This window comes from Amblyomma americanum, chromosome 6, assembly GCF_052857255.1.
Source record: "Amblyomma americanum isolate KBUSLIRL-KWMA chromosome 6, ASM5285725v1, whole genome shotgun sequence".
NCBI lineage: Eukaryota > Metazoa > Arthropoda > Arachnida > Ixodida > Ixodidae > Amblyomma > Amblyomma americanum.
Window position 1 is genome coordinate 81,647,646 of NC_135502.1, and position 10,927 is coordinate 81,658,572.

General features: G+C 45.7%; 1 protein-coding gene across 1 annotated transcript; it reads right to left on the reverse strand.

The window, feature by feature from the left end:
- Window positions 1-8,500: 8,500 nt before the first annotated feature.
- LOC144095355 (endothelin-converting enzyme 1-like) lies at window positions 8,501-10,450 on the reverse strand. Its single transcript, XM_077629118.1, has one exon. It carries the CDS (start codon window positions 10,448-10,450, stop codon window positions 8,501-8,503), a length of 1,950 nt encoding a protein of 649 aa, XP_077485244.1.
- Between the last annotated feature and the right edge of the window lie 477 nt (window positions 10,451-10,927).

The following is a 10,927-nucleotide window of genomic DNA, read 5'->3' on the forward strand; positions in this document are numbered from 1 at the left end:
CAATAAGACAGGGAACGTCACTGATCAGTGTTCCCTTCTGCCCGTCGTCGACGTGGCGATGAAGCATCGCTGGGTCAGCTGGGCGTTTACGTGGTGGTTGTAACCATGAAAACGGCACTACCAGCCTTGGCAAGAACAAGTTACAGCGGATAGGCAACCATGGTGCGCGAAATTCCACGACGTGCTCAGATAAACTGTTTTGATTGGTTCTGCCCCGTGTCGTCATTGGGAGAGTGATATGTGAATTGGAAGCCGCACGAAAATAGAGTTGAGGGCAGGATTTTGTTTGCTTGTATTTTGAAATTTCATTGGATAACGGTTGTTCGTATGCATCAATTTTTGTAATTCATTTTTAGTCAGCATCTGTGTGACATAGAGAATGCATCTTAAGTATAACTGGCATCCGTTCTAGCAGTGTTTCGCATTCCCTTTAGCCCGCGTTTGTTCCTTCACCCCCTCTGTTCGCTTTCGATCTCTTAACTTTGCACCTAGCATTTTTTCTTTCTGTTGCTTGCTGCGTTGTCCTTAAGCTGGACCCTTTTGTTAGCCTCCACGTTTCTGCCCTATAGGTAAGTACCGGTTATAGGTCGTCCCAGCTAACATTAGCCAGGGTTTAAAAATATGCAGAAGAACTCTAAGGCGACATGACCAAATGCATATTCTTGGCTATTTCACGGAGCAACTCGCACCATTTTTTGTATTGTGCTTAATTGTGTAATTAGTCGGGGTGGTTAATTAACCAACTTTGCAAGCAACTGAGATAGACAAAAAATTCGAATGGGAAAGTTGTAAACCGGTCCGCGAAACGAAACGTCCCACTCAATAGTTTCTAACTTTCCATCTATTACGTATTGGCTTTTTTTCGCTCACTGCAGATGCCAGCGAAATTTAAAAAAAAAACTACCATTATTTGCTACCGTTATCGGCCTACGTGCCATCAGGAAATGTGCTGTCAGCAAACGTGCTGCCAGCAAACGTGCCGCCAACAAGAGGGGCGGTGACCGTCATTTCCTGGAGATAGTGCGACGGTGCTTCCGCTGGTTGGCGCTAAGATCACCCTGGATTGCTTAAAAGGACCTGGATCCGAGAGCCGGTCTTCACAGCAGCAGCAGCTATAGGATGTTTTCTGCGTTTACAGGTTAGTTCTTGCCACTGACGATCTTTGTTTCATCTGAAGTAGTCTGCTGTCGCTGCTGCTGGAATCACTGTTTATTTATTGTTGCTTTACTGTTTTGTTTGACCATTGAACATGCCAAACTGCGCTGAACTGTCCAAAAGGATAGATTAATTACAATCAAAACTTGAAGTTGACATTGATAGCCTTGTGGAGAACATTTTTGAGAAGTTAGTATTGAAGTTTGAATCCTCAGGAATAGATATTTTGAAAGTGAAGAGCCAGATCGCTCGAGTCCAGTGTGGTATCCCTAACACAGCAAGTAGAGGAGTTGTGCAACGAGAATTCTCTCCTTGCAGCTGACAACCAAGAGTTGAGATCTAAAAACAGTGAGCTAGCAAGCAAGTTTGGTGGTCTTGAAGAGTATTCAAGAATGAATAAAGTTGAAGTGAAGGGCATTGCTTGCACACAAGGCGAGGATGGTGTAACCATCATACAAACCTTTGGCGAAAAAATTGGATGCCCGGTGACTCCCGCTGACCTTGATGTGGCTCATCGTGTTCCCACAAAAAACAAAAAATCAGAAGAACATCCTCGCCCGCTTTTTCTTGAGAACCAAAAAGCAGATTTTGTGAGCAAAGCGCGGAAAGCTCGTCTCACCTTGTTCGACATTAATATCGGTGCCTCTGAGGACAGTCCGTTTTTCTTTGTCAACGATCACCTGACTACGGAAAACAAGGCATTGTTCACTAAGGCTTTGTCGCTGAAGAAAGAAAAAGTGGAAGCTCCTGTAAACGGACAACTGCATGATTAAGACACGGAAAACGACAGACAATACTGTGTACCGCATCACTAACGAGTCCGAGCTGTCACTAATAGTGTAAACCATTGGCCTCGGCTACCGTTGTTCCCCCGATGTCCTCCTATTTTCCGACCAATCAGCTCAAAAACTTCTTATCGGATTCCACTTGCTCAGCAATTCATCGAAACACAAGAAGTATTAGAAAAAACTATGATGCTATTTTCAATACTCTTTCTATGTTCTCCAACCCATTTTCAATTATCGGAATTTCAGAGACTTGGTTAAATGAACATGATAAAAATTTGTTCTCGTTTCCTTCATACGCCTCTGAATTCTCCCACAGACAAATTTCCGAGCATGGTGGAGCTTCCTTATATAATTCCCATCAGTTCACTTATAAACAAAGAAGTGACTTAGAATTGAACATACTTCACAGGGAATCTGTTTGGGTAGAATTTGATTCCTTATTCCAAGACGTCGATAATAGAAAATTAATATTTGCTTGTATTTATAGGCCACCGTCGTCTCCAGATTTCGATTTCAAGAGAAACTAGGTATTCTCGGATCTGAGAATACAAATGTCGTAATAGTAGGTGTCGTTAACATCAATCTCCTTGATGAATCTCCTCTAGATACCATAAACTACAGCAGCTCATTCTATAGCTTTGGTTTCGAGTGCATCATCATGGTTCCAACTCAATGCACCATTTCTGGTAGTAACACACTCATTGATCATGCTTTGACAAATTTATTATCCCTTCCAGAAGCTGGCGTCCTTGAAATAGAAATCACTGATCATTTCCCGATATTCACGCGCTTTCCTAGTACAACTCAAAACCGTAGCAGAACGATATACAGTAAGATTGTCTTGGATGAAGAAAATTTCTTGACTTCATTGGCTGAGGCTGACTGGCAGTCGATTATGTTATTGCATGATCCTCAAGACGCTTATTCTCAGTTTTTATCTCTTCTGACCTCATTACTTCATTCCCACTCAGAAATAAGAAAATGCAAAAAACAACTAGCTTCGCCACAGAACCCTTGGTTCATAGAGAGCCTTCTTAAAGCAATGCGCAAAAAAGAAAATTTGTACAAAAAACAAAAAGGCAGCCCTTCAACCTTAAACTTTTTGCTCATTACAAGAAATATAAGAGTACCTTGTCTTCATTATTAAAAACTGCTAAAAGGACCTATTATGAACAAAAATTTCATGAGTGTGGCAACAATATGCAGAAAAAGTGGGAAATAGTTAATTCATTCTTAGGAAGAAACGATAAGTGCAAAGATATAACTTGGATCCAACATAACGGTGTCGAGTGCAGTAACCCTAAAGAAATTGCAACTGCTTTTAATTGTTTCTTTAATCAGAGAAACAAGCCTCCTAAGGAAGCTCTCCAACCCCCTTTATCCAGTCGCCTCCCCCACTCTTTCTTTCTCTTTCCAACCACACCACAGAAAATAGTTAACATTATCTGTAATTTGAAAATAACAAGTCCTGGCCTTGATAATATACATCCTGTTCATATAAAAATGATTGCACATATTAGTGGCGTCCTATCACATATTGTGAACCCGATGTTTAAATCTGGTATTTTTCCCAATAAACTAAAGCGTCTAAAGATTATTCCGGTCTTTAAGAAAGGTGATTGTACTTTAATGACAAATTATCGTCCAATTTGCATTCTTCCTTGTTTCAACAAAGTAATTAAGAAACTAATTGTGAATGATCTCGTTAAATATTTGGATAAATTTAATATATTATCGCCATTTTAGTATGGTTTTTGTTCTGGGTATTCTACTGAACTTGCTCTTATAACTATTACAGACAAATTAAGAATTGCCATTGATGAAGGAAAATTTGCAGGAGCTGTCTTTATAGACTTGTCGAAAGCTTTTGACACCATTAATCATCCAATTTTACTCACTAGGCTAGAAGAAATTGGTATTGCCGGCCCCCCCGTTATTATTGCTACAAAATTACTTGCAAAATAGATCACAAACTCCCACTATTTCAAATGTCTTCTCTGATGTTGTGTTCACGAACTCAGGCATACCACGAGCTTCTATTCTGGGTCCCCTCTTAATTTTTATTTATATTAATACCTTATGTGATGACCCCCATAATGCGCAGGTCCACACGGGACGGAGAGGCAAAGAGGCACCGTATGGCTCAGTTTAAACAAACAGATATATTCAATAATTATACATGATTAAGATTCAGAGGCTGGGGCGTCCGAGCTTACGTGCCGACGACTTCATGGGGGCGATGGAGTGGCTCCGGAGTTGGGCTCGAGCGGTTGCTGGCAGAAGCTGCACGCCGTCGGGCTTCGGCGCTGAAGGCCCTCTTGGCGAACGATGTCGTCCTGAGCGTCCTTCTTCCGTACTGCTTGTCGATTTTTATATCCTCTTCTCCACACTCCCTAGGGTGAGGACGCCCACGCCGGAGGGGAAGGAGGGGGGCTAGGGCTTTCACTTGGGCGCACAAACATACCACCGCACTTATGGTCTCGCCCCCCTCACGTGTTGAGTCCGAGGGAAAGAAGGTTGTCTTCGAGGTAGCGCATAGCGTCGGCTGTGGTAAGGCGCGCTCTGGCCCACTGACAGTTCCCGCGGGTCACCGGCCTCCGCTCTCCATCCATCAACTGACACTCGCTCCTCAAGGTAAGGCGCGCTCTGGATTGCTGACAGTTCCCGCGGGTCACCGGCCGGGAAAGTGGTCCCTTGTCCTGGGATGGGCTCGGGAGGCCTCTCCTGGAACCGCCACGGCAATTGGGGAGGATAAAGCCCGTTTCCCCGCGCCGGCGGCGGCGGGTCCGGTTGGGTCCGGTTGGGCTTAAACCCCTTCGTTCTGGTCGTCACTCTCAAAGAGCATGGCTCGGTAATTGATGATGCCGCTGTCATCTGGGTCTCCGTCTACGCCGCGCCGTCGAACGCGGAACCTCGTAGCACACACAAGGAAAGTCACACTCCACAAGGAACGTCACACTTACCAAAGTGCCCCGGTTCCTCCAACTGCATATTATATGCTGACAACACTACAATTTATAACTCAGATGCAAGCGTTACTAATCTCGTATCAAAACTTAATCATGACCTGGACAACTTTCTATCTTGGTGCAATCAACACAGTTTGACGATCAATTCCAGTAAAACGCAGTTTGTTTGTTTTTTCAGCTTGATCAACGCCAGTCACTTTCCATTCCTCCTGTCTCAATTGGTCAACATCTCATAGAGGCTAGCGATTTTGCATTATTTCTTGGAGTGTACTTGGACAGTAATCTAAAGTTTCATAAACACATAACCAATATAAAGAAGAAAATGGCATACGGTTTGAGAACCCTTATTAAAGCCCGTCCATACTTTTCTGACAGCACATTAATATCCATATATTACGCATTTATACACCCACACATCAGTTACTGTATAGTATGCTGGGGAACCACTCATGCTACTCATCTTAAATCATTGCAGATAATTCAAAATCAAGCCATTCGTATACTTACCTATAGTTCTTATTATGTTGATGCAGCATTTATTCTTCAGGATCATAACATCCTCTCCTTATCACAGCTGGTTAGATACTCTCTTAGCATTCTCATTTACAAACTTGACAACAATATAATTTCTTTTCCTCTCATACCACAGTGTTACCTTGTAAACGACAACATAACCAGGTTTGCGCTCATTAACAATATTGTCCTGCCTAAAGTACGCTAAAATTACGGGAAACAGGCAATTCATTTCTCGTCAGTTGCTGTCTGGAACACTATACCATTAGAATTAAAGAATGCTCATTCAATCTTCAACTTTAAAGCACACTTTAAACGAGCAATTCTTAGCTAAGAGCCCTCATTGTGATGAATTCGATTCATTTTCTTCTTACAAGTATTTTGCACTGCCTCCTAACCTTCGTTATAATTCAGTATGATATATAATTCAGTATATTTCGCTGGTCTTTTGTAATAGCTTTTAATAGTGTTCATTTCTCTCCTATGTATCTCCTTTATGTTGTCCCCATATGTATATATTCAATTTCTCATATTCATCTGATCTGTCACAGCTGTTAAACGTTTTACACGATGTATTTGATTAGGAGGTCCCATTACAGTCTTTGACTTCGGGACGTCCTTCTATTTGATATAGTACGTATGTAAAATATTAACAAATAAACACTAATTCTGATTCTGAAATACAAAAAAAAAAGCCACGTGACATACCCGCTTGTGCGCCACGATTGCAGTGCTCTCATACGTTCCATCCAACAAGCCAACAGTTCATTTAGCCGGGCGTGCTGCCGCTTAAAAGGTGACACAGCAGCGACGCAGCAGTAAGCACAGGTGCGATTTATGCCAGTGGTAAGCTTGCCTTGTGACTCTTAATTGATGATAGCGACAAGCAGACAGTCCTTATCGCTTGCGCTCCCGTAAATCGCACAGCCTGTGTCGCAGCCGTGTCACCTTTTAAGCAGCAGCACGCCCGGCTAAATGAGCTGTTGGTCAATTGTTGGGCGGAGTGTATGAGAGCACTGCAATAGTGGTGTGCGAGCGGACATGCCACGTAGCATCTTTTGTATTTCGTGGGCATCTGCAGGGAGCGAAATAAAGCAGATATATAATAGATCTAAAGTTAGAAACTGTTCAGTGGGGCGTTTCGCGGACCGTTCCACAACTTCCTCATTGGACTTTTTCGCCTATCTTCATTGCTTGTGGAGATGGTTATTTACCCTCGACTAATTATGCAATCCTGCACAATGCAAAAGTGTGATTTGCTCCATACAGTAGTCAGCAGCATGCAAAGTTAGCTGGGACACCCTGTATACTATTCTTGAGCGATATTAGTACCTTGCCATTCATGATTTGAGAACCGGCCAAATGCGCTCCACCCCATTCTTATTCTTGTAGTTATTTTGTTCTCATGATTCGGATATGTGGTCACTACTTGCTCTAAGTAGACTTAATCTCTTACCACTTCCAGCACCTTGCTACCAATTGTAAACTGCAGTTCCCTTCCTCGACTGTTGAACACCACTTTGGTTTTCTGCTCTGCCTGTCTACCTGACTGATCATGTTTTGTTGGGGGATATAAAGCACATGTATGCTTCAAATCACCGAAATTGCACGCCACACATGGCCTGTGCAGCATATTTTAGACATGAAAGCCCTTCCAAGTGCACGTAAAAATTTTCTTTGCTGTGGGCGCAAAAAAAAAAGCTCAAGTACAATCTTCAAAACGTTACTATAATGTTAGACAAAACTATAGAACAACATTACAAGTATATTCGGAGCACTGATTTTCAGAACCTTTCCCACCGTTTTTAAAGTAAAGATGTTTTTCAACTATCAGTACTTTGCAACCATATCTCTTAGATTACTCACCATAGATAGCGTGCACAGCTCCATTATTTTGTCAGAACAATGGTTATTTCCCATTCGCCACTATCATTCATGGGACATCCCTTAGTAATGGGTATACAAGCTTGACTGCATGATATCCGTTCGGAGGCGAGTTGCATGTTGTGCTGTATGGTGGAACTGAAGCGTTGACCTCATTGCTGGTTCCTTCAGTGTTTTAAAGCTGCGTGCCAGCACAACCAGTGGGCTGGCGTGCTTGTGCAGGGCTGCTTAACCATTTTCGAGAATGTTATATATTTATGTTACATTTATGTTGTCTACATATTTTATTAATGCTCGGTGAAGGTTATTCTTTAACGTTAATATTTAACATTACAATGACGTCAGATAAGACGGACATTAAGCACACTTAAATAACATTTCACCATAACAAAAATGTAGCAGGGTCGTAATGTTTCGGTGCTACCTGGGTAGTTATCTCAAGCTGCGTGCTCTTCGTTTCAAAGCATGCAGTCTTTCCAAGAGCAGCAGTGCCAGAAGCTACGGCTGTAACTTTGGTGGTAAGGCAAAAAAATCAAGCGCGCACACATATCAGACGAAAACACAGCACGACAACAAAGTGTAACCAAGCATTTGAAGACACGAGGTGACGAGCCCTACTGGCATAACCGCCAAGTGTTATTAGATATTTTACCTTGACCTATAGACTGTTCTTTACTGCAGACTGTTGGTTGCGAGGTAGCTTGCATCTATCACAGAACGACAAAGTACGATCACGAGCTGATTATATAGAACATCAAAATTAAGGAGACATCTCGAAGTATCGTTTTACAAGACTTAAGGCTGTGCCCGACCTTATAAAAGTCAAATAGAAACAAAATCTCATTGACAAGCTGGAGCAGAACTGTGTCATAATCACTGAAGTTTGTATAGCTGCACTCAAAACGTACTTAACTGTTAAATTGACTGGTGCCTGCAGAATCTCAACACATTGTTCGCAAGTGCATGTATTGTAAGTTTATAACCAGTCTCACAAGCTGAAACCGGCTGAGAAGAGGTTGGCACACCTACTGAAGCATATGTCTTGTACATCCTTCAATTCTGCCGCGAGCTCTTGTGAGCCAAACACAACTCACAGGTGTTTCGCATGCACATAGGCCTATGAAGATACCTCATTGTTCTGTGAGGTATCGTTTACAGTGTTGCACGCTGACATGGTAAGGCGTGGCAACTTCAAAAGAAATTGCATCTTCTTGCCGGATTCATGGGCGACCCAGATGGGCATTCGAACGCAGCTGGAAAGTCGGCGTTGTTCTTGACTGCTTCGTTGCACGTAACCTGCGCATACTCGGTATTCTCGGATGTGTGCGGCACGCAAAGAAGGTAACACATGAGCACGAAGAAAGTCTGCAGCTTGTTGAACAGCTGCAGTCGCAGGCGGTCCGGTTTGGGCAGGTGACGCAGAGCATCCAGGGCGACTCCGGCTGCCGCGGCGGTATGGTAAGGCTCCCCCTTGTCGCTGCGGATGGCGGCTGCGTCGGCGAAGCAACCCATCTTCCGCAGTGCTTCGCCAAATGCTGGGGATTCGGCGGGGAGTCGAGCGAGGAAAGTGCGGAGCGACGCAGTGGCGAAGAGGGTGCCCAGAGCACCGAAATTGGCTGCGTCGCTCAGGTGTTGATCGTAGACCGGAAGCATCGCGTACATGGGCGGAAACGAGACTGTGCCCTTCCGGTCATCGAAGAGGCTGTACTGCTCCTTCGTCACAAGGTCCTTAACATAAGTTGTGGAGATGAGGTCCCTAAACGTCGCATTAACGATGCTTACGGCTGCGGCGACGTCCATCCAGTTGCTGAGTAGCGACGATGAGTTGGAAAGGTTCCATTCGGAGCCGAAAACTTTGTCCAAGACCTTCAGTGGGTCCTCGGTGAGGTCGCGATAGTCGGACGCGTGGAAGTAGTGTTCTGCTGGGCCGTAAATCTGCGCGCGCTCGATTTCCTTTTTTAGCTGCTTCAATATGACAGCCTTCATCGAAGAGAGCTTGGGTTGGCTGCTGTTCCCGCTCCAGAGCATGAAGCGCCGGAAGGTGAGGGGCCCGACAAGGCTCTCCACAAGCTGCACGCAGTCGGCCTGCGACCTTTGCTTGTCTGAATCGAACATCACCGAGGTGTCGTCGTCGTGGTCGTACCAGCTCCTTGCGAGGGCCTTATCTATGTAGCGCCGCATCAACTGCACTACGCACCAGCCCGCATAGTAATGAAAGTGTTGTGAGCCCACCATCTTAACTACCTTGTCTACTCTTTTTACGTAATTCAGGTCGAGCACATGAACTTGCGCCAAAGTTGAGAGTCTTAACATCTTGGCCGCAGCACGCCAGCTTTCTTCGTCGATGTTTTTGGTTACGGCGGCGAGAGAGTCCACTGATCGCAGAAAGGTAATGTTGCCGGATAGTTGTTCCGCAGCGACGTTCGTAAGAATGAATTCCTCGATCTCGACAAATTGGTCGTACCGCAGCACTTCCTGCGCAGGGCCCCCGCTGTTGCTGCCGGAGAAAATAATCTTAGTTTCCTCGAATAATCGCTTGTAGCCTCCGTCCAGCAGGAGCCGGTCGCGTGTTGTTTTCCACGTGCCCAGGAAACCTTGGTCGGGAGCTACCTCGAGCATATCGCTTGCGGCGCTCTGTATTATCCTTCGGATGCGTAGCACAGCCGTTATCCCGAAATGGGCGTACACCCTGACTGCCGTGAGCACTAGATTCGGCTGTGGTGAGACACTCGGCCAACTCACACCGACTCGCTTCAAGTGGTCCCGGAAGGCAGGCAGCTCGTCAGCCCCGCCCTCGAGTACGCTCATGCACGTCTTGTACACAGCTACCACAGCCTGCTCCGCTTTCTGCTCTCCTTGCGCGCGAACTGTGACGTGCCCCAGGATCTGGTCGATCCTCGCGAGAAACCTCTGCACGTGGCTGCGGTAGACGGAGACGTTCTGGGAATGCGCCCAACCGTGACACACGTAGGCATAGAAATCGCTGCAGGCGTCTTTCCTTCGGTCCACGCTGTCCTCGAGAAGGGCATCGAGCGCTGCGCACGGAGTCGAAGTGCAGACGATCTGGTGCTTATCCTGAGGCACCGTGACGAGTAAGACGATTGTCAGCAGGACGCAGAACGCGATTACAATAAGCGCCATGGCGACGTACGCAAGTAGCGTGCCTCTCTGCCCGTCGACGATCGAGCCCGTACGCAGCTCGGTTTCCTTACTGCGAGTCGTGTGCGTCGCCCACCCTTCTCTGGCGGACACTTGCGTTGACAGCACGTTGTCTGGCTGCCATGACACCTTGCTGCTGCGCCGGTTAGGCGTTGGGGATCCCGTGAACGACGAGCGAATTGAGGACGTCTGCAATTCGGGCGCTGTAGCTGGACAGCTCTTTGCAAGAACCGAAGGAAGACTTGGAGATGAATGCGAGCTTGGAGTGAATTCAGCAACGCCGGGTGACGCGACGCCGCCTGGTGCAAGGGGACAACCTTCCGTTCTCCAGTTCGCAGGGCTGGTGGAGGAGTCCCAGCTGTCCCTTTCTGCGAACGGCTGGGTCTGTGGCAGCGAATCACAAGGGCCATTGTCGGGTTTGGCTGCTGTCTGAAGCGATTCTTTCTGCGGCAAATTCTG